The sequence below is a fragment of the Lithobates pipiens genome, unplaced genomic scaffold (genome assembly GCF_037356315.1).
Source record: "Lithobates pipiens isolate NorthernLeopardFrog02 unplaced genomic scaffold, aLitPip1_a1.2 Scaffold_18, whole genome shotgun sequence".
Classification (NCBI taxonomy): Eukaryota; Metazoa; Chordata; class Amphibia; order Anura; family Ranidae; genus Lithobates; species Lithobates pipiens.
Genome location: NW_027507758.1, coordinates 25521767 through 25546474, shown reverse-complemented (window position 1 = coordinate 25546474; position 24708 = coordinate 25521767). Strand labels below are relative to the sequence as shown.

The following is a 24708-nucleotide window of genomic DNA, read 5'->3' as shown; positions in this document are numbered from 1 at the left end:
ACAAAATATAAAAACCTCACAAAAGAGCTAAAAGGAATACACAGATGACATGATGACAATAGTTTTTGCAGGTTTACCACTTCTTCAGGAAATACATCTGTGAATAGAAGATACAGTAATATATATATTTTTTTTTTTTTTTTTTATAAATCAAATTTCTATATATTACTGTATCTTCTATTCACAGATGTATTTCCTGAAGAAGTGGTAAACCCGCAAAAACTATTGTCTTCATGTCATCTGTGTATTCCTTTTAGCTCTTTTGTGAGGTTTTTATATTTTGTATGAACAAACTTTGTTAATTTTATTTTAATTCGCTTTGTATAATTAGTGAAAAGTGTACTAAAGTGCTAATAGAAACTAATAAATAAGTGACAAATACTAGAGGATGACCAATAATAAATAAATATATAAATATATATATATATATATATATATATATATATATATATATATATATATATATATATATATATAATTATAGTAAATGCTTTTACTAAATAATAAATGGGATTTTATACCAAATATATAGGGCTGCTTACCCATGCCTCAGTGTATGCAAGACATATGACACACCCAGCAAAGCCTCGCGCGGCGTTTGGGAAGGCTATATATAGGGAGTTACCAGGCAGCTGGCCTCTAGATAAAGTGATCTAGAAATACGTAATAGTATGGTATCAGGCAAACAATCAAAAATGCACACAAAAAGTGAAAAATAAAGGAAACAAGGAGAGAGGTGTGATGAGGAAGGGAAAGGGTTGGTGGAAAAGGAAAAAAAAAGGAAGTGTGTATGTGTGTGATATATCTATCTATCTATCTATCTATCTATCTATCTATCTATCTATCTATCTATCTATCTATCTATCTATCACACACACATACACACACATACACACACATACACACACATACACACACATACACACACATACACACACATACACACACATACACACACATACATACACACACATACACACACACATACACACACATACACACATATATATATATATATATATATATATATATAATTTCATGCGTATATAAATTGAGATACAAAAGTGGGTTGTGCCCAAATGTGCATGAAAAATACAACAAAAACAAGGGTGATATAAGGTGCAAAAATAAAACATATCCCGCCGCCTTGTAACGCTCTTCCCGGTCCTCCCGTCCCACCAGGAGTTACCCGATCCACGATCTGGCATTTCCATCGGTTAGGCTGAGACTGGAACGAAGACGGAAACCGCTTTCATCTAGTCTCCAATGTAAAAACACAGGAAGCGACGTCACAACGTCACTTCCGGTTTTCTCGGCTGCCAATGGCAGTATTCAGAATCGCAGTTTTTGGCGATCTGAATACTTTTAAGTACAAAGGAGGGGTTTAGGGTCCCGGATCCCGCCATAAAGAGTACCTGTCACCACCTATTACTGTCACAAGGGATGTTTACATTTTATTTTATCTTTTTAAAGGGACAATGTAAAAAATAAATAAGAAAAAAAAATATATATATATTTTTTTTTTTTTTTTTTTTTTTTAAATCGCCCCCATCCCCGCGTGCTCATGCAGCAAAGTAAACGTATGCGTAAGTTGCTCCCATATATGTAAACGGTGTTGAAATCACACATGTGAGATATTGCCGCGATCGTTGGAGTGAGAGGAATAATTCTAATGCCGCGTACACATGGGCGGACTGTATGGCGTACTTAGTCCGTCGAAACACATTTCAGCGGACAGTCCGCTCGTGTGTGGGCTTCAGCGGACTTTTTCAGCGTGCAGTCCGGCGTACTAAGTATTTCGGATTTTTCGAAATTCTGTCCGTCGTACTTTGGTTTCAGCGGACAATCCTCTCGTCAGTATGCTAGTTGGACGGACTAAGAATGGCGCATGCCCAGAAAGGATTTACACGGCGGAAGAGTGCTTTGCTGTGTATTGGACTTCCTATTTCTAGTCCCGTCGTACGTGCTGTACACGTCATCGCGCAAGCTTTCGACGGACTGTTTGGGTATCCGTGTGTGGTCAAGTCCGTTCAGTGGAAAGTATGACGGACTGTCCGTCGGATTGTATGACGGACTAAGTATGCCATACAGTCCGCTCGTGTGTACGCGGCATAACACTAGACCTCCTCTGTAAGTCTAAACTGGTAACTGTTACATTTTTTTTAAAGCGTCGACTATGGAGATTTTTAGGTATGGTAGTTTGTCGCATTCCACGTAACATCATCTTTCACATTATACAAAAAAATTGGGCTAAATTTTACTGTTTGTTTTTTTTTTTAATTCATGAAAGCTTCTTTTTTTTCCAACATATTGTGTTTGAAAGAGTCCTGCGAAAATACGGTGTGACATAAAATATTATATAACAAATGTGTAGTGCTAGTGCTACACATTTATTATATATTTCACAATACAATTAGTCTGATTGTTGTGTTGGCTGCTCATATTTGAGGTTGGCCAGTATTTCCACCACTTTTGACATTTTATTCTGTAGGTTCTCTTATATTTATATATATATATATATATATATGTATGTGTGTGTGTGTGTGTATATATGCTGCGTACACATGATCAGAATTCTCTTCGGAAAAAGCTCTGATGGTTTTCCCGACGGAATTTCCGATGGGATTTCGCTCAAGCTGTTTTGCATACACACGGTCACACCAAATTCCGAACGGTCAAGAACACAGTGACATACAACACGTACGAGGGGACTAGAAAAATGAAGTTCAATAGCCAGAAGCCAATATCTTCCATCTCGTAGTTGAATCTGAGCATGCGTGAGTTATTGCGAGTCAGAATTGCATACACACGATCGGAATTTCTGATAACATAACATGTTCACAATTTTCCCAATGGAAAAACTTTCTATCGATTTTTTTTTTTTTTTTTTTTTTTGTTTGCTGGTGGAAATTCGGACAGCTAAATTCCGATGGAGCATAAAAACGGTTGCATTTTCCAATGAAAAGCTCTTATCGGTCTTTTGCTGGTCGAAATTCCGATCGCGTGTACGCGGCATGAGGCATGAAAGGGTTAATATCACTTTAAGACTCCATTCAGATTTATGCGACCTGCATCTATTGCATTCTTCATGTAGACCTTGCATTCATCTCAGTGGGCTGCCCTTACCACAGAAACACACGGAAAGACGTCTTTGACAATTTGGCGCACGCGAAAATGTAGTGCGCTTTTAAGAATTAGGGCCCATTCACACCCAAACTCAGTGGGCTGCATTTTTGACTGCACTCCAACTGCATAGACAGTCCAAAATCAGGGTAATCATATGGGCATAGTTCACATCATTGCAATGCAGTCCAAAAAAAAAAAAAAGAGCATGCTGCATTTTTCTGCACCACAAAGACACTGCAACGTATCACAGTGCACATAGAAAGCCCAGGGAAAGAAAGAAAAATGACCCCACAGGACAAATGCAGATAGACATCAAAGTCTTCCTGACATCGGAGGCCCCCTATACAAGAGACCCCATAAGAACATTTTCTTGCACCAGAGGACCAGATAAGTTCTTGCAGTGGGCCAGATTTGTTTGTTGTTTGGAGACCCCTGTTCTATAGGGTAGAATTGTGTATATACTTTCTTACTGAAAGTAGGAAACTTTTATCAATCTGTATAAAATGATATTTCAACTCTCCAAAATGCCATCAAAATTTACATTTCTCTATTTTAACTAAAATAAGCTTTTAATCCCCTCTGTGCTTTGCTTTGGTTGTGCGGAATGAGATTTGAAAGCCAAAAAAACGGTAAACCGCGTTTCTCGGCCCACAGAGATAAACAGCCACTTTTATTTATGAAGTGTGAGGACCGGGAGATGACAATGAAGTTATTTTGCACGACAATTGAATCTTCCTTTTGGGATGGAAGCGCGGCACACTTTAATACATAAATCACTTTCCTCCCTGCGAATAGACTTTTCTAGTATTATGTCACTCTAAACCGCATCAAATTCAGGCTGTCATCACATGAGATCTGCGTCGTAGCCGCTTAATCGTACTGTAAATCATGACCGGGCCAGTCTGGCATTGATGTATGTTCGCTGCATGTGGAAACAGCAATACACGCTTAGTTAATGCAGGTTTATAGCAGAGCTGCTGAGCAGAAGATGAAGAGGACCCGCGTTTATGAGGTTTTGGCAACTTGTTGCTCATTGAGTTTTTTTCAGATTACATACCGGGGTTGGTCATATGCAGTTCTGTGGTTCAACAAGGTTCTCTGAGCCATGAGCGGTGGAAGATGAGTTAACCTAGAAGGAAGATTGAGTGCCGGCCTACTCTGTAATTAAGCAATTTTCCACTGGTCACCAATGGAAGGAATCCATTTTACATTGATCATCTTTGTAACAAAGCTATAGTCTATTAATCACCAATGGAAGATGCAAATTTTCCACTGAACACCAATGGAGGGAATCAATTTCCCATTGATCATCCATGTAAAAAAGCAATTTTCCACTGATCACCAATATAAGGAAGCAATTTTCCATTGATCCTCCAAGTAAGGAAGCAATTTTTCACTGATCACCAATGGAAGGAATCAAATTTCCAATGCTCGCCAATGGAAGAAATCTATTTTTCTTTGCTAATCCAAGTAAGTAAGCGATTTTCCTTTGATCATCCAAGTAAGGAAGCAATTTTCCATTGGTCATCCATGTAAAGAAGCAATTTTTCACTGATCACCAGTGGAAGGAATGAATTTTCCAATGCTCGCCAATGGAAGAAATCTATTTTTCTTTGATCATCCAAGTAAGGAAGCAATTTTTCACTGATCACCAATGGAAGGAATCAAATTTCCAATGCTCGCCAATGGAAGAAATCTATTTTTCTTTGATAATACAAGTAAGGAAGCAATTTTCCATTGGTCATCCATGTAAGGAAGCAATTTTTCACTTATCACCAGTGGAAGGAATGAATTTTCCTTGGACGATCAATGGAAAATTGCTTCCTTACTTGATAAAAGTAAGGAAGCAATTTTTCACTGATCACCAATGGAAGGAATCAATTTTCTAATGATCACCAATATAAGGAAGCAATTTGCCATTGATCAACTGTGTAAAGAAGCAATTTTCCACTGATCATCAATATAAGAAAGCAATTTTCTATTGATCATGATTACCAATCTAAGGAACATTTCCCACTGAATACCAGTGTAATGGGAACTTTTACACTGAACTGCAATGCAATAAGGCAATTTTCTATTGATCACAATTCTAACAAAGCAATAGTCCACATATCACCAATGTAAGATGCAATTTTCCATTGCTCATCAATGTAAGGAAACTATTTTCCATTCCTTGCCAATGTAAGGAAGCAATTTTCCACTGATCACCACTAGAAGGAATCGACTTTCCATTGATCATCCGTGTAAGGAAGCACTTCTACACTGACCACCAATGTAAGGAAGCACTTCTCCACTGACCACCAATGGAAGAAAGTAACAAAGGAATAATCCAAAATCCACCAATGTAAGATACAATTTTCCATTGATCACCAATGGAAGGAAAAAGAAATAAATTAAATAATTTCATACCACGCTCATTTACATGTGACAAATATAACAATTGGCAATATGACAAAATTGGCAATAATTAAGTCCATAAACCACCATCAACAGATCTTCAATAATGTGCACGGTGATGTATACAGCTTCAGTGAAGAAAAATGTGCCGTCTTCCACCGGTTTAGGCAAATATCTTACTCAACAGACTGGTCATACACCCATGACCGATGTCAACTAGGCAGAGATGTGTATGAAGATGTATCCACCAATGCAAGCGACCCTTGCCGATAATATAGCCAAACGAAGATGAGGATCATAAATCAAGGAAAGAAGAGAGAACTCCTCATAGTGCAACTTGTAGCCAGTATTATTTATAAAAAAAGTAGTAACTTACATTTCAGTATCCTTTAAAAAGCACATAAAACGGAGCAGACATGCCAGATCGCATTCCGCCTGCATTCCAGTACAAAGGCGTAAGTGGCGTATCACGCACTATGCAAGCTGACGCGTTTCATCAGCAACCTCTGACGTCATCAGGGGTCATGTGATCGGGACCAATGTAAGGAAGCAATTTTCCACTTATCAATGTAAGGGTGCTTTTACACTGATCACTAATCTAAGGGGTGCTTTCCTGTGGACCACCAAATCAATGGTTTACTAAAGTGACTACCAATGCAAGAGGACACTTTTTTTTTTTTACTGACCACCAAGGTATGGGGATGCTTTCACACTCATCAAAATGAAAGGGCATAGGATAATTCAAATGAGTGGAAAGACTATTTATATACACTTTCGTACCAATTGCACTACTATCCCAAAATATGCAAAGTGCATATCAAAGAAAATAAATCCTAAGTATAGCACTAAAGATACACATATGACAGAACTAGTTGTGTTTAAAAAAGAAAGCAATTTTCCACTGATCACCAATGTGGAGAAGCAATTTTGCACCGATCGCTAATGTAATAAAAAAATGTTCCCACCAATCAACAATGTAAGGAAGCAATTTTCCACTAATCCCAAAGTAAGAAAGCAGCTTTCCACCAATCGTCATTATAAGGAAGCACATTTCCACCAATCATGAATGTAAGGAAGCAATTCCAGTGCTTACCAATATAAGGGTCTCACTTTTCTATAGTTCATCAAAACAAGGGAATAGTATAGTAACTACCAAAAAGGTAAAGTTCCAAAAAAGAGTGCCAGACCAATGAGCTGAGAGTCCAAAAACCTTTATTGCTGGCATTTGCTCTGCAGAACAATACAAACTAGTTACCGTGTTTAGGGGGTTCACCAGAGCTACAGAACAAAGACTTCAATCCTTTTTAACAATGTATCCTAATATCATATCCTCTAACACTCCCAGGACATTTACTGTGGCTTATTTAGTGGTTACATTGACCTTTTGGCTTTTTATAGCTACAAAAAATATAGAATTATAACACCATTATAATTAGTAGTGATCCATCAAACAACGTTTTTGTATTCACGTAGATACCTCTGCACAGGGTCCCCCTGCTGACAAAGCGATTTTCCATTGATCGTCTTTGTGACAAAGAATAGTCCAAAATTCACCAATGCAAGATGCAATTTTCCACTGATCACCAATGTAAATACACACGATCAGAAATTCCACCAGCAAAAGTCGGATGTGAGCTTTTGGTCAGAAATTCCGACTGTGTGTATGGTCCATTGGACTTTTGCTGGCAGAATTCCAGCCAGCAAAAGATTGAGAGCAGGTTCTCTATTTTTCTCTATTTTTCGGTCAGAAAAATTTCCGATTGGAAATTCCAATCGTCTGTACAAATTCCGACAGGCAAAATTCCTACGCATGCTTGGAAACAATTCGAAGCATGCTCGGAAGCATTGCACTTAATTTTCTCGGCTTGTCATAGTGTTGTACGTCATCGTGTTCTTGACGGACGAAAGTTCGGAGACCTTTTGTGTGACCGAGTGTATGCAAGCCAAGCTTGAGCGGAATTCTATCTGAAAAACCATCCAAGATTTTTCCGACGGAGAATTTGCTCGTGTGTACGGGGTGTAAGGGTGCTTTTCCACTGATCAGCAATGTAAGGGTGCTTTTCCACTGATCACCAATGTAAAGCCGCGTACACACGGGCGGACTGTCTGGCCAACTAAGTCCGTCAGACAATCCGACGGACAGTCCGTCCTACTTTCGAATGAACGGACTTGACCACACACGGATGCAAAACAGTCCGCTGAAAGCTTGCGCGATGACGTGTACAGCACGTACGACGGGACTAGAAATAGGACGTCCAATACACAGCAATGCAACCTTTCGCCGTGTAAATCCTTTCTGAGCATGCGCCATACTTAGTCCGTCCAACTAGCCTACTCACGAGCGGACTGTCCGCTGAAACCAAGTTTGGACGGACAATATTACGGAAATTCCTAAATACTTAGTCCGCCAGACTGTCCGCTGAAAAAGTCCGCTGAAGCCCACACACGAGCGGACTGTCCGCTGAAATGTGTTTCGGCGGACTAAGTTGGCCAGACAGTCCGCCCGTGTGTACGCGGCTTAAGGGTGCTTTTTTCACTGATCACCAATGTAAGGGTGCTTTTTCCACTGATCACCAATGTAAGGGTGCTTTTTCCACTGATCACCAATGTAAGGGTGCTTTTCTTTGCATTACCAAATCAATGGTTTGCTTAAGTGATCACCAATGTAAGGGGACGCTTTTTTATTTTTTTTACTGACCACCAAGGTTTCGGGACTCTTTCAAGCTGATCAAAATTAAAGGGCATAAGATAATTCAAACGAGTGGAAAGACTATTTGGTATACACTTGCCTTACAATTGTGCTACCATCCCCAAATATGTAAAATGGATATCAAAGAAAAGAGATTCTAAGTGCAATTCTCTACTGATCACCAAAAAAAGGAAGCAGTTTTCCACCAATCGCCTCTTCCTTTCACTTAGATACCACGTAGAGCTGCCTCCAAAAGGTTCAGAAATTCCATTACCTATCCTTGTCCACTTAAAGTGATTTTTCCTACAAAAAATAAGAAAATCTTTACTGTGCAGTAAATCAACCAAAAAAAATTAATTGGATAATTATTTTTTTTTTACTTAACTTTTTTTCCCCGTCCCATGAAATCTGCCGCTTCCAGTGCCTGGCCTAAAGCCGTCACTTCCCTCGGCGCCTCCTCTCGCTACTGCTCCTGGGAGATGTGTGTCACCATTTCCCAGGAGTCAGTGGGCAGCACCGAGGGTTAGAATCTTATCTCCGTTGCCACTACAACGGGGCCGGATTTTTGACGACACCGCCCATTGTGATGGCAACCTGAGCTGTTGACGGCGCTCGGATTTAAGCTTACTGCGCATGCGATACAATGGGCGGTGCATGCTGGTCTATCAGCGGCACAGAATCCTGGACGAGGATGTCTGTGCGTTTCACATGCCCACAGGCAAGATGAGAACCGTCAGTGTAAACATTTTAACGTTTATTTTATCGGTGAAAAGGGAGATCTTAATGAAAGAAAAACTGAACAAGTGAGTTAGATATTGTAATCACCTCTTCTTTGTCATCCCCCCCCCCCAAAAAAAAATGTTTAAAATGGTGGAACCCCACTTTAAGGGTCCAGCATTCCCACCATACAGTTCGGGTCGAATGATTGAATGTATCAGGTGCAGAAGTCAAACTGTTCATGTGCCAGCTGAGTTTTCTCTGCATATTTAATAAATATGTATCTTTGATGATGATCTCCTTGATTACAAGGTACAGATTATTTAATGTGATTGTTTTCTATGTATTTCAGGACTCTACTTTTGTGTATCCTGTCGTGCTTAAAGTGGATCCCAATGGATTTTTTATACACTGGGTAGATCAAAACAAGGTAAGGAAAATTAATATTCACTGTCTTTTATAATTTACTTTTGTAGTTGCCTAAAGCGCAATGGTTTACTTTAGGGATGGGGGGGGGGGGGGCCTTCTTTCTGTTGCAAGGCTGACGGTTAGTGACAGTGGCGAGGCTGACAGGGGTAGTGACAGTGGCAAGGCTGACAGGGGTAGTGACAGTGGCAAGGCTGACAGGGGTAGTGACAGTGGCTAGGCTGACAGGGGTAGTGACACTGGCTAGGCTGACAGGGGTAGTGACACTGGCTAGGCTGACAGGGGTAGTGACACAGGCTAGGCTGACAGGAGTAGTGATTTTAACAAGTGAATGACTTCTGGGTGTAGGGAACCCTAAGCTTGCACACCATGAACAGGAGAGTGGGGGGCGCAGTTTGGCATTTTAGCCCTGGGCGCTGGATGACCTTGCCTCGCCATTGCTTGAATCGAAGGTATTGTTATGACCCAGGGGTGAGCTAGTCTTTTTTTTTTTTTTTTTTTTCTGGATTCATAAAATCAGTTTTGCAATACTCATTGTGAGTAGGATTGTATATAACATTTACAGATTAGGTTCAAGCCTACCATAATTGGCGCTTGCAAGTCTCGGTTTCCTTGACGCATTTCAAACTTTTCGAAATTGGTTTGGATCTCTACTTAGCAATCTTATTTACATCATGTCATTATTATACTCATAATGAACTCCTTTCAGTAGAACTGTATACACTAAACATTGACTTTTGATAAACCTTGAAGGATTTGCATAAAATCGATTCCTTTTTTTCCGAGAATCTGAAGCACGGAGCTCATTTCTAGATGCAGAGAATTGACTTCTATAATCTCTGTTTTTTGTTCAGTATATCAAATGTGACATTTAATTCATTTTCTTTACTCTCCGAATCCTAGTTTTATCTCATATTAATTCTGTTTGCTCTTCCGTCGCCCTTTGAAATCATTTAATGTATTCATTACGTCTTCTTTTTATTGTGTGAGCTTCATGATGTGCGTGTTGGCGGTGATTAATTGCGCCGGTTGAAGTGCGCTGCCGTTTTACTATGTTTTGTATAGTCTTTTTGATTATCTGACTTTTTTTGTCATTGCCCTCAACATACCATTGCGGGGTATTTCTAGAATTGATTAGTAAAGCCCAATTAAAAGCAGACCTGAACTTCAACAATGTACAACGTACCCAAGTATCTTGACCAACGCTCTTAAATGAGTAATCCAAAAAAAAAGTACTGAAATTATCTTTCTTATAGAAACCTTGTGTACATGACTACCTCTGGTGCGAATCACATGACCAAATGGACGATTTTGGGGGGAGAATATTCAGCCAACCAATCAGCAGCTGTTCCTAAATTCTCAGGCTCCTCTGCCTCAGCATTGAATCATGTGACCAACACCAGCGGGACTAAATTAAAAAGCATGCGCGGCACTCATATCAAAATGGAAGAGATTGTAGATCTACACCGCTGCTGTTAAGAAACACCCCAAGGGATTCTACTCATTCTATCATTGCCCTTGTGTAAATCCCAGTTCTTACTCAGAGATAAAGATTCAGGAGCATACTGTTTCTTGTGATAGTGCGGTGGCCAGTCTGACACTAACTGACACTAGGGGGGAACTGACTAACTGCCACTGACATCACCAGTTAAAATAATACAGTGATCGGGGATAATATTACACACTGTCACTGTACTAAGGATACTGGCTGGGAGGGGTTAATATCTAGGATGATCAAAGGGTTAAATGTGTACCTAACTATGTGTAATATGAGTATAGTGTGCTGCTTTTACTAATAGATCTCTACGTTTCTCATCCCTGCTTTCGTTCTCTCTGTACAGAGCTCTGTGTTGATTGTCAACATAGAGCTCTGTGCTGTGGTTGCACATAGCCGATCAGCAGGTTCCCGGCATGAATCATTGGCCAGGACTTGCTGACAGGTTCCCGCTGTGTACAATCACATGCAGGAGCTGGTGGAGGGGGCGCATGTGAGCGCCCTAAACCTGGAAGCAGGCAGGGATGTACCGGTATGTTGCTTTGCCCCTGTGGGCTGCACCTCTGCAATGCATTGTGGGCTGCAGTGAACAAGTGGTTGCTGTAACCTGTAAGATGAGGTAAGTTGACGCAAGTTGTCTCAACTGAGGCAACAATTGTGGCTCAATAGATAGAATTTTTCTTACATTGTTGACCAATGGGAAGAATGGTCTTTATATTGGTGGTCAATGTGAAAAATGTTCCTTTATATTGTTGGTCATTGGAAAGGAAGTTCCTTACACTGGTGATCAATTGAAAGAATTTTCCTTATAATGGCGTTTAGTCAGAAGAATATTCCTCACATTGGTTGCCAGTGGAAAGAATATTACGTACATTGGTGGTGGTTAATGGGAAGATTTTTCCTCATATTGGTGGTCAGTGGAAAGACTGTTCCTTACAATGGTGATCAATAGGAAGAATGCTTCTTTACGATGATGATCAGGGAAAGGAGGTAAGGTTGGCCCTCCTACCGATAGCTGCTGAAGAAACCTCTAAAGTCAAAAACAAGGGTTGCAGGCCAAATCTGGCCCCTGCTCCGCTCCCCGGTGGCACTTAAAAACACAGAAGTCTTCTGTGTTTACAAGGGACATCTTTGCTTGGTGGCTCCCAGATCTAACAGATCCCTGCACGTGCTCACAGTGGGGCATGGCAGGGACAGATCTCCAGAGAGAGAGAGAAAGCAATCTCTTTGTAAGGTGCACCACCTACACAGGGAGGAACTAAAGCCAGGCCAGGAGAGAGAGGTACGAGGAAGCTTTGGTTAGGTGGGATTGCACACTGTGCAACAGTACACCCCTGAACTCTGTACTCTCTATGTAGCATACCCCTAAACCCTGCATTCTGTACATGACGTACCCCTAAACACTGCACTGTGTACATAACGCACCCCTAAACCCTGCACTCTGTGCATAGCATACTCCTGAACTCTGCATTTCATATACAATGCACCCTGAATTCTGTACACAGTTCACCCCTAAACCCTGCATTCTGTATATAATGCACCCCTGAACCCTGGACTCTGTGCATAGTGCACTCTTGAACTCTGCACTCTATATGAAGCTTAAAGTGTTTGTTAACCCCAAAAAAAAGTAGATTCTGGTCCCTTAAAGCAAATTACACAGCACAGCACCTGTGCTGTGTAGTCTGCCCCCCTCTAAACTGTAAAAGAAAACCCTAAACCTACCACTTCCTGTATGCCCTCTCTAAACAGACCATAATAACCACGGCTGCTCCGCCCTTATCACCGTGGTCAAAGTGCCTCCCTCCGTGATAGGCTACCTACTCCGCTCTCCTCTCTCCCCAACTCCTTCCTGCCTGTCATCCCCCTCTGTGTCTGTCTCCAGCCCGGCCCACTGTTCTTGTAAACTAAATTTCCAACATTTTCACTGCCAGCCCCTCTATTAGAGACTGGCATAGAACACTATTTCATTTGTTTTCAAAGACAAACGCTGTAAATACCTACTTTAAACTGTCTTCAGGCCGGTCATCGACTTGCAGGCGCTTTACAGCTACGATGCATGGCTTCTACGGAGGAGACGAGAGGACATGTGATCTCCCCAGCTGACGTCAGAGGGAGATCATGGCCCCTCCCTCAGAAGCAATGCATCGGAGCTGGAAAGCACCCGCGAGTGATGTGACCGGCCTGAAGACAGCTCAAATTAGGTATTTACAGAGCTCGTTTTTGAAAACAAATGACACAGTGGGCTATGCCAGCCTCTAATAGAGGGACTGGCCAATACTTGTATAGATGGGTTAACAACCACTTTAATCCTGAACTCTGCACTCTGTAAACAGTGCCCCCCCAAACTCTGCACTCTGTACACAGTGCCCCCTGAACTCTGCACTCTGTACACAGTGCCCCCTGAACTCTGCACTCTGTACACAGTGCCCCCTGAACTCTGCACTCTGTACACAGTGCACCCCTGAACTCTGCACTCTGTACACGGCGCACCCCTGAACTCTGCACTCTGTACACGGCGCACCCCTGAACTCTGCACTCTGTACACGGCGCACCCCTGAACTCTGCACTCTGTACACGGCGCACCCCGGAACTCTGCACTCTGTACACGGCGCACCCCGGAACTCTGCACTCTGTACACGGCGCACCCCTGAACTCTGCACTCTGTACACGGCGCACCCCTGAACTCTGCACTCTGTACACGGCGCACCCCTGAACTCTGCACTCTGTACACGGCGCACCCCTGAACTCTGCACTCTGTACACGGCGCACCCCTGAACTCTGCACTCTGTACACGGCGCACCCCTGAACTCTGCACTCTGTACACGGCGCACCCCTGAACTCTGCACTCTGTACACGGCGCACCCCTGAACTCTGCACTCTGTAAACGGCGCACCCCTGAACTCTGCACTCTGTACACGGCGCACCCCTGAACTCTGCACTCTGTACACGGCGCACCCCTGAACTCTGCACTCTGTACACGGCGCACCCCTGAACTCTGCACTCTGTACACGGCGCACCCCTGAACTCTGCACTCTGTACACGGCGCACCCCTGAACCCTGCACTCTGTACACGGCGCACCCCTGAACCCTGCACTCTGTACACGGCGCACCCCTGAACCCTGCACTCTGTACACGGCGCACCCCTGAACCCTGCACTCTGTACACGGCGCACCCCTGAACCCTGCACTCTGTACACAGTGCACCTTGAACTCTGCGCCACAGATACAACCAGCCCTTTGAGGGCAAATATACTGCCGACCCATGATGAAATAGTTTGACACTTCTGCTCTAAAGGAACCCTAATAAAGAAAAACTGCATTTGATTGTATGCTGGATTTCTGATATGATACTTATTGGATGCTCAAGTCAGGTGTGCATGCAAATCATCTTGTTTATTTCTGTAGAGAAAACGTAATTGGTATGATAGGTTAGGTCTGGGCACCTGTAGTTGGATTTTGGAACCAACACAGAAACTTTTTGCACATGTTTGTTTTCTCTCATTATATTTTTTACATCAGATCACATTTAACAAATACATTGTTTTTAATATGGAGTTTTTATTTTTGTTGCTATTAAATTCATATTCAGTGACATCCTCTTTTTCTCATGAATCTGTCTCTTTTCTCATGCGGTGTTATTTATTCTTCACCTGGAGGGGTGCTTCATTCTCTTCTCCTCAATAGATGGTTACCAAAAACCTACTGTTCACACCGACCATCACTTAGTGCATATTAGAAAAGCCCATAAGATAGTCTGTGAATTGAACTTTACATAAGAAGACTGCAAAGATAGACAATACAGTATAATATGCAGTAGGTTTAGAAGAGTCACAAAATAAAACCTTTATTGATTTTTTTTTTTTTTTTTTTTTTTTTATGTAATTGCTAAAATTACCAAATAGCACATGGATTGTGCTATTGTGAGTTGACAATACAGTCGTATTGGAGTCGTATGTGCTATCGACTCTCCGTGAAGATCGGATTGGTTATTTTTGGGCATGAACAGCAAAGACTGTATTATTATAAACTGCAGGAAGTCCAAAAATGTCAAATGTTGCCAAGAGAGACAGGAAAAAGAATTGTCCATGCTGGCTCTAAGGACAAAGAAGCGTTGCTGTTTACGTCTAGGTGAGGAACAGTAAGCTCACTTCACAAAGCTATAACACCAGAATAAAGATCCTTATTTTTTTAAAAAGTGAGTTATTTATATCTTATTGCAATGACATTTTAAGCTTGCAATCATATAGCTGAAAATAAAGATCATAGCCCCTGTGTAAAGCTTTGTGAATTAAGCCTAATTGTGTTATCAGCCACAGACAAAGTAAGCAAAAGTATGGAAAGTAGAGGTTTTCTTTAATCACTTATGGACCAGGCCTCTTTTTGACACATGTTGTTTACAAGTTAAAATCCATTTTTTATTTATTTTTTTACTAGAAAATTACTTAGAACCCCAAACATTATGTATATTTTTTCAGATACCCTAGAGAATAAAATGGCGGTCGTTGCAATACTTTGTCACACCGTATTTACGCAGTGGTCTTACAAGGGCACTTTTTTGGGAAAAAATACTTTTTTTGACTCAAAAATAAGACCGCAGTAAAGTTAGCCCAATTCTTTTTATATTGTGAAAAATAGTTTTACGCCAAGTAAATTGATACCCAACATGTCACGCTTTAAAATTGCGCCAGCTTGTGGAATGGTGACAAACTATGACCCTTAAAAATCTCCTTAGGCGAAGTTTAAAAATTTCTACAGGTTACCAGTTTTAAGTTACAGAGGAGGTCTATGGCCAGATATATTTCTCTCGCTCTAACTATTGTGGTGATACTTCACATGTGTGGTTTGAACACCGTTTTCATATATGGGAGCAACTTGCGTATGCGTTCGCCTCACCGTGCGAGCTTGTCAGGATGGGTCGCTTTCATTTTTTTTTTTTTTTTTTTTCTTATTTTACTTTTTTTATTTTTACACTGTCCTTAAAAAAAAAAAATAAAAAAAAAAAATAAAAACTCACATTTACACTTAAATGCAATAGAAAAAAAAAAATTAAATGTCTTTTTTTTTTTTGCATTACTTTTTATTTTTTATTTTTACACTGTCCTTTTTACACTGTCCTTTAACAAAAAAAAAATTTTGGCTCACTTTTATTCCTATTGCACTCTGTACATAGCGCATCCTGGAAAAAAGCATGACCGGACCTCTTTTGGTGCCAAGCGGGGGCCATCTTTCCCTCACTCATTTCCAGGCCTGTCAGGGGAGAATACGCGATCATTGTCTCCGCTGATACAGGCGGCTCTGGTAAGCGACGGAGATGAACGGTAACGCGGAGGGGGGGGGGCCCTCTCCCGCCCACGAAAAAAGTGATCTCGCTGCGAATCTGCTCTGGAGACCACTTTTATGTTAAAGTGCACTGTCCGCCGTTTTAGAAAATACTGGGGTTATGGCAGCTAGCTGCTGCCATAACAACGGTATTTAGCACCAAAATAACGATGTACAATGATTGCCATTTGCACTAAGTGGTTAAATAGATCTAAACACAGTCAGGGAATATCCATCTCTCAGATGGGGGTCAGGCTTGTAGATCAGTAACTATAGCAGTAGCGAGGCTCTCACAGACCAGCTATCCACCCTGGCGAAGGACGCAGACTCACCTGCGGCACAGGGTCTAAGTACTAACCAGTTTTAAGTAAGGGATCCTGATGGTAGAGATGTTTTTTTATTTTCCATGTTAGTACCAGGTTGCAGGCCTCAGAATCTCCCCACCAGAAGGTGGGCAAGCAGGGGTCCGGTAGCAGATATAGCAGGTAGGAATCAAGCCGAAGCGCAGTCAGTAAACAAGCCAAAGGTCAGTAACAAGTAGTGGCCAGTTGGGATCAAAGTGGAAGTGTAGTCGAACAAGCTAACGAGTGGTAGATATACAGCAGCAGGAGTGATAAAAGCAAGGTATTGGCTAGAGAGAGCACAACAATCTGGAAAACAGGATGTGCAAAATCATGGCTTAAATAGTTCACAAGAGGAGTAAAGAGTCCAAGGTTCACCAGAAACAAGATTCCACACAAGATTGTCCAAGGAATTGTTCAGGGTGCTGTCCAACATCTTAGGTTTCTCAGCAAGAAGAGATACCTCCACACACAGCAGAGGGGGGATCAGAAAGAAATTTATTTTTCCCCAACTGAAGCAAATTGGAGCAGGCATTGTAGTTTGTTTGTTTTTTTTGCCCGTCTCTGGATCAACTGTGGGTACTGGGTTCTGTATATGGAGTATGTAACTTAAAGTGATACTAAACTCTCAATGTTGTTTTTTTTTTTTTTTTTTTTTTATTTAAAAAGCTCGCTCCTTTACAGTAGTGTAGTATGTATTCACCAACTTTTTCTTTTTCATTTTTGTTTGTAAATTTATTTTTTTGGGGTCCGTTTTCCCCACTTTTGGTCCATCTTCCAGATGGCTGCCCCCTCTGCAGCGCCGTTCCAAAGGGAGCATCTCTGCGGGGTAACGCTGGCTGTGCTCACAGGCCAAGGATGATGCTTTAGCTCTGCCTCCCATGTCCTTTGATTGGCATGGGAATCTGGAACTCTGTATCGCAGCCCCGCCTTTGCTCCACCTTTGCTCAACAGAAGATGGGTGTGCTGGGGAGGCAGGAATGCACGGGACCACTGGAAGGTGTATGTGTACAGAAGGCTGAGCTAGCTATCGAGAACTAGGCTCGTTTTCCATCAAGCAGGCAGGGAAAGATCGCCAATGCACATGCGCGATGCCGCTAAGCATGTCAGGACTTGTAGTTCACAAAGAACTATGACGTAGCACTTTGATTCCTGTTCCGTTTGGCCCTGGTTGAGACTACAAGAGGCCATGCCAACACAGTGTGCGTTCATGCTCAACCATTGCTACTATCTGGAAGCTGGTCCAGAACAATGATGTGAAGCTGGAGCGAGTGCACGTAGATTTGAGGTGTTTGAAAGAGGCTGGAGGAAATCAGGAGCCCAAAGATGCAACTTGGATAAAATATTAGAAAAACATTTTTTATGGGTCAAAAATGGCATTTCTGTACTTACAAGGAGCTAAAGCCAACTAAATATCACCAAGTAAGTGTTTAGACCCACTTTAATGCTGAACTCCAGACATGAACTCCTCTTTGCCTCCATCCTATGCTAACTAATCTTTGAGTAAGTTTAAAAAAAAAAACAGCAGCTAGAAGCCATATTTACTTATCTAAGTTAATCACATGCGTCCTGAGTCTTCTATACTCTTCACTCCAGATAAGGAGAGTCTTTCAGGTGTCCAAGTCACTGCTTGAGTGATGTGGACACTTACTATTAGCTGTTCAGCAGCATGGTCTATTCAGAGCTCCAGAAGACTGGATATCATGATGACGTCAAAATTAGGCAACCAACTACTGTGGGCACAGACTGTAGTGGTCAACTATTATCACTATCATACCATTAACTGCAGATGAGGAGAGTCCTTTAGGTGTCCTGGTCACTGCTGTGATGTGTACACTTTCTATTGGTTGTCCAGTAGCAGGGTCCTCACAGCTCCAGAAAACTGGACAACGTGGTGACATCACAAATAGGGGACTAGTTAGTGTCTATACAGACTGCAGTGCTGTATCCATTGGTTGACATGCCCGGAGGCTGAGCCAGATGAGAGTCTTTCAGGTGTCCAAGTCGCTGCTGTGATGTGGACACTTTCTAACGGCTGACCAGCAGCAGGGTTCTCTCACAGCTCCAGAAGACTGGACAATGTGGTGAAGTCACAAAGACGTGACCAATTAGTGTTTGCACAGACTGCAGTGCTGTATCCACTGGTTGACATGCCTGGCAGCTAAGCCAGCAGAGGGGCATGTACAGAGGAGTTAGGGGTATGGCGTATGACTGAAAGGAATGGTGTATGGCTGTAGGTTGATAGAAGAGGCACTAAGCTTTGTCCATGCCCTGAGCAAGGGCATTAATGGGTTGATTTACTAATAGCAATTATACTGTGCACTTTTCAAGTGCAGTTGCTCCAGAGTAAATGAGGGGAAGCTCTACTGACTTCAATCATCCAATCTTGTGCAAGCAAAAATGCATTTTTTTTTATTTTCCCTGCATGCGATTGGGTATTCTTTGAAAAGGGAAGCTTCACATCATTTACTAAGCTCTGGAGCAACTGCACCTGCAAATTGCACAGTCTATTTGCCTTTAGTAAATCAACCCTCTATGTCTTACGTTTGTTATTGCAAGATGGTGAGAGCTATGCACTCCAATCTGTATTGTATATTTTCCAAATTCAATTTGTGCAACAATACCGGCATGCTTTGTAGGTGAAGGTAAGTTTGACTGTGCAGCAATTTTGAAAAATATAACTTAAATTACCAGCATTTCTGGCAATTTCTTCAAGTAGCAGTTATCTGAAGAAAAATCTAAATGGCCGTTATTTTAGTTTTTTGTTTTTTTTCACTTTCTGGTCTTTTACCGTATTTTCTTCCTACTTTGGTTTCCATGGAAACTGTTTAACAGCTTCATCCCAATTCACTGCCATACCTATTAGAGCAACTACTTACATTGTGCTGTGGAGGATGTAAGCAGCTCTAGAATGGAGCTTCAGTCGGCATAGTAATTCTTCTGCAGGGCTGTCTCCTTTCTTTACTACTCTTTGTATTTCTTCCCCAGACATATAATTAATGACAGTTCGAAAGAGTTGAAAAACAATTTTATTACCTGCATTCTAAATATAGAGTCACACTGGAGGATTTCACTACCGAGTCTTGATGTCTGGTATGTTTTGTGTGTATCTGATGTCAGGAACTTGAGGGGAACAAATCCAAGACCACAGGGTTGAAAAGGTGACCGTATAAATAGGCTTTTGTAAAGTGATCCTGATCAGATGTTGGAAGTCTCAAAGTGAACCTGTCAGGATAGAACTTCAGCAGATGCCATGGTTGACTTGCTTTTAAAGCTGCAGGCCATGGAGCTTTTATCTTTAACTTCACTTCACTCCTTGGTGTAGTCGCTGACCTGGAACAAGGCATGTGCATACCAGGTGGTCTGATACTTTTGATACACATGGTTATTTCAAATGATAGACTCTCCGTGTTACAGTCTGGAATCAGACTTAGGAGCCAGTAGCTATAGCAGTAGAGAAGTTCCCACAGACTAGCTGGATAAATACACAAGCGGGTCATCTTGGCTGATGATGCGGGCTCACCTGAGGTGCGGAGCCTAATGCCGCGTTCACGCGACCAGACTTTTTGATAGCAAATGTCCGACCAAATTGTCCGACGGCCTCGTTCCATCATGTGTGGGCTCCATCGGACCTTTGCTTGCCAAAAATCCGGCGGACTTTAGAAATAGAACATGTTTTTAAAATTTTTCCACCGGAACTCCGCCGGGCCGAGAAATCCGTTCATGTGTATGCTAATCCGACGGACAAAAACCAACGCTAGGGCAGCTATTGGCTATGAACTTCCTTATTCTAGTCCGGTCGTACGTCATCGCGTTTGAATCCGTCGGACTTTGGTGTGATTGTGTGTGGCCAAGTCCGTTCATTCGGAAAGTCCGTCGGAACTCCGCCGAAAGTCCATCGCAAAGACCGTCGGACCTAGTCCCTCGAAGTCTGGTCGTGTGTACGTGGCATAATATTAACTAGAGCGCTTCATGATGGAGACAGGTTTTGTTGCATGTTAGTACCATGGTCCTGGTACTCAGGATTGCCTCACCAGAAGGTGAGCAAGCCGGGGTCCAGTATCAGATAGCAGGTAAGGATAAGCAGACTCATAGTCAATAAATAAAAAGGCAAAGGTCAATAATGAGTGGTTGCAGTTTGACAGCAATTAGAAGTGTAGTTGAAGAACAAGCCACAGATTGGTAACAAGTGATAGCGAAGATACGGACGTCAATAGTGCTAAGAACGAGATTTTGGCTGGAGAGAACAAAAGATTACAGTGCACACATGCAAAAATTCAATTTAAATTGGCTGGAGAGAGCGCACAATAATCTGGTAAATGGAAAGTGCAGAGACATGGCTTAACCCCCCTAACGGTCTTCCCGAGTCTGACTCGGGGTGGAATTTTTGTACCATTAGCGGTAACCCCGAGCCAGACTCGGGACTGCATCGCTGGATCCAGGAGGACTCTTACTTACCTTCTCCCTCGGATCCAGCCGTGTCTCGCTCGATCTATCACAGAGCCGATCTCCGTTCCCTGCGAGCGTTGCGACGCACGGGGACGGAGATCGGCGCCAAATTCAAAAAGTGAAACACACAGTATACATACAGTATAATGTAATCTTACAGATTACATTGCTGTATGTAAATATTTCACATCCCCTTTGTCCCTAGTGTTCTGCCCGGTGTCCTGCATGCAGTTTTATATTATAAAAACTGTTCTTTATGCCTGGAAACTGGAGATTGTCCATAGCAACCAAAACTGTCCCTTTACAGCAAAAGTGGTTTCAGACCAGCTAGAAAATAGCGATAATAAATTGGAATCACTTGCAGAATTGAGCGACAGCGATTTGTGGGGAGATCCATCATCAAATATTGAAAAGTAATGACAGTGACAATTCTGCAACTGAGCAAATTTCAGTGTTTTTGATTTGATTACATTATTGAATAATTTTTATTATTGTTAGATTATTATTTGGTATAATTATTTATAGTTTTCTATTATATTATAATTTATGATTTCATTTTCCAAACTTTATTATACCCGGGATGTCTGCTAGACTCTGGTTTGGACAGATTTAAGAGAGTTATTCCTAAGAATTACAATATAAAACGCCAAATTTTCATGCAAAATAATTGTACCGCTTTTAGCACCTAAAATCCGAAATAATCGTACCGCCAGGGAGGTTAAATCAGGAAGTTCATTGGAGGAGCAAAGAGTTCAAGTCAGTCATTCAAGGAATTGTCCAGGGAGTTGTCCACCATCCCAGGTGATTTAGCAAGAAGAGACATCACCAGGTACAGCAGATTAGACCTGTCGGACACACCGGTTGTGAGGGAAGGATCAGGTTGACAGACTTGCAGCATGCTCTTTCAAAAACAGATTAGAAATAGTAATTCCTATGGTGGTACGCTGCAAGTTGACTTTAAAGAGGAACTTGACTTACCCCATGTTTCTCCCCCTCTTATCTTTTTTGCTGGGTATTTCCCCAAAAACATACTAACATGCCCAGCAAAATCAACAGTGTTCTACAGGCATATACTGCTCTGCTGCTGCTCACCTGGTCCAGTGCCACCATCTTCTTTTCTGGCCTCATTGGGAGTTGATAAAAAAACAAAATTAAGCGCCACTAATTGGACTACAATGGACAGCTGTCCATTGTATTCTAATTAGTCGTGTTTCATTTTGGTTTTTATTAACTATAATATCAGCAGGTTTATAGGCCTTTATGGTGGTTGTATTATTGGGAATTCATATAAGAATAGCAGAGGGTGCGATATGAGTATAGTAAGTAGCACGCATTTATTGTAAGAAATACAAATTGGCAACTCACATGTAAACAGCAAAAACTGGCTTATCATCAAATTAAGGTGTATGGTGGTTTGGATCTCAGCACAACAGGGAGCCAGAGTCCAGTCCAGGAGCAAGGTATATAGGGCTGTCAGCTGGAAGTGCCTGTAAGGCCAAGAGGACAACAGAGGGTGCCAAACGAATTGCAGTATATAAGGTATTGCCAAACAAATTAGTGCATGTAAGAAAGTCCAGATCTGCAGCTCCATGGCGCACGTGGGGAATGCTTTCCCATCCAAAATATCTCAGTCTGCAGTAGAGAGGCCACATAAGAAATGAGAAGCTGCCCAGCTTCTTTGTCAAGCTTTGTCCAGGTTGGCATAACAAAGAGGCTTGGCGACCTCGAAACATGTTGCCATGCCCCCTTGTGATATTCCCAGAAGTGTGACATCACATCCAGCCTGCTGTGAACTTCACAGAGCTCTACAGCTACAGTTCTCGGCCTGACTCTGGACTACATACCGATTGCTGTAGACTGGGTATTTTCGGATGGGAAGGCATTCTCCACATTCGGTATTGACCTGCGGACATAAACTTTCTTACATGCACTGATTCTTCCACATTCATGTGAGTTGCCTACTGTGTGAATGTTTGTCATTACCTTATATACTGGCCAACAGGACACCTTGCTCCTGGACTGTAATTGCCTCCCTACTGTGCTGAGATCCACACCACCATACTCCTTAATTTTATAATAAGCCAGTTTTTACTGTTTACATGCGAGTTGCAAATGTAGTTTTTCTTTGTAGCCTCTGCTATTCTTATTTGTACTCCCAGAGATTCTTTGGCCTCATAGAGGTGCTGCACAGAGTGTTTTGAGACCAGCAAGAATCCACCTTTTCATTTCAGTAGGACTTTATGAACTTTTTTCTGAACTCTATATACATACACTAATCTACTCTTAACGTGTGTGCCATATCCACTACCTATTTGTAATATTAGGAGAGGGTTGTCTCTTCCAGGCTCTTGCATGTGCCACACCCCACCATTAGGGGGCTAGCTGCAAGAACCAGAAAGAGACAGCCAGCCCCCTGATGACATGCTGCGTCTCATGCGCTGTAGAGTAAAGTGAGGCCTCATTGGATGAGTGACGTGCGTATCTCAGGAGGTTGTGGACATTTGACTATGTCATTTTTGCCTAGGCAAGAATCCAGAAAGTGCTGGAAGGGCTCCCCTTCCTTTAAAAAATGAAAATTTGAAATGGTTGATTGTGAGAGTGGAGGGGGTTAGGAATGATATGGCAGAAAGTTGGTGGGGAGGGAAAAGATCTTCGTTCCTGGTAATTTTGGAAGCTTGCCCCAATCCTGCAAGATCCTTTTGGCCCTTCCCCATAATGGCTTATCGTACTGAGCAATAAGAAAATGTGGGTGGTGGGAAAGTTGGGCCAGACTTGGCACTAAATATATTCTTACAACAGGCCAGAATTTTGGGTACAGCCGACATTGAACTAGCCATATAAAATTACAGACAAATGGAGTATTAGGGGAGTGTGGGTCAAGGTGGATATTAGTGGATGGTAGGGGGGAGCTTTTAATTGAATGGACAATGTGACAGATTCACTTTAAACTCAATCTATGAGCAATTAAATGCAATTCTTTTTATATATTATTCATTTTACCCCCTTCCCACCAGATGAAATTTCATATTACAAGAGCATAAGTAATTTCAAGAAAAGCAGGTTGATGCTATAGCAGTGTTCAGTTCCTTTTTACTGCATCATATAAAAAATTTTTTTTAAAATATTTTAACAAGTGTATCTTAAAACATTAAAAATTTCCACCAGCACTTGAAGGACCTTTTTCGATGGTTGTTCCTGTCTTATTGGTAAAAGTTTGCAAAGAGTGTAGCCCGGCTCTCTGCGTTAGAAACAATTGGAATATAAAAATGCTGCTGCTATTGTTTCAAATTGTGTAATAAATTAGTCTCATTTATTGTGGATACTTTTTTTGGCCCACACTGTATTGCTTCAGGAAAATTTCCACGCAACTCAAGATTATGTCTGATGTGTATTTCAGATAGCCTAGTTTGAAAATGTTATAACACAACATGCCTGGAATTTCAAGCCAAAATTTAATACCTAGCAGCATACGGTCTTGAGATGAATCCAGGATATAATGCCCAGTGGCATATGGTTGAAAACCATCCAAAAATATCTCATCCTTTAGTGTATGGTAAAACAAATCAATTTAAAACAGCAATCCATGAGGATCGAGTAAATTAATATCCTGAAAAAATTCATTTTTCATAAACGGCCTCCCATGAAGACCATGAAAATCTGGTATGTCCATTACTATAGCGTATGATCTTGCTTGTTTCAACTGCTTTGTGCAATAACAGTTCTTAAAGTAGAATGGCAACCAAAGCCTTT

General features: G+C 41.7%; 1 protein-coding gene across 1 annotated transcript in view; it reads left to right on the top strand.

The window, feature by feature from the left end:
* PLCB1 (phospholipase C beta 1) overlaps positions 1 to 24708 on the top strand; it is a 957098-nt gene that overhangs the window by 45247 nt on the left and 887143 nt on the right. Inside the window, exon 2 of the mRNA XM_077485489.1 lies at positions 9282 to 9359. Within this exon, the coding sequence (XP_077341615.1) occupies positions 9282 to 9359 (78 nt within the window). The remainder of the gene's footprint in view (positions 1 to 9281; positions 9360 to 24708) is intronic.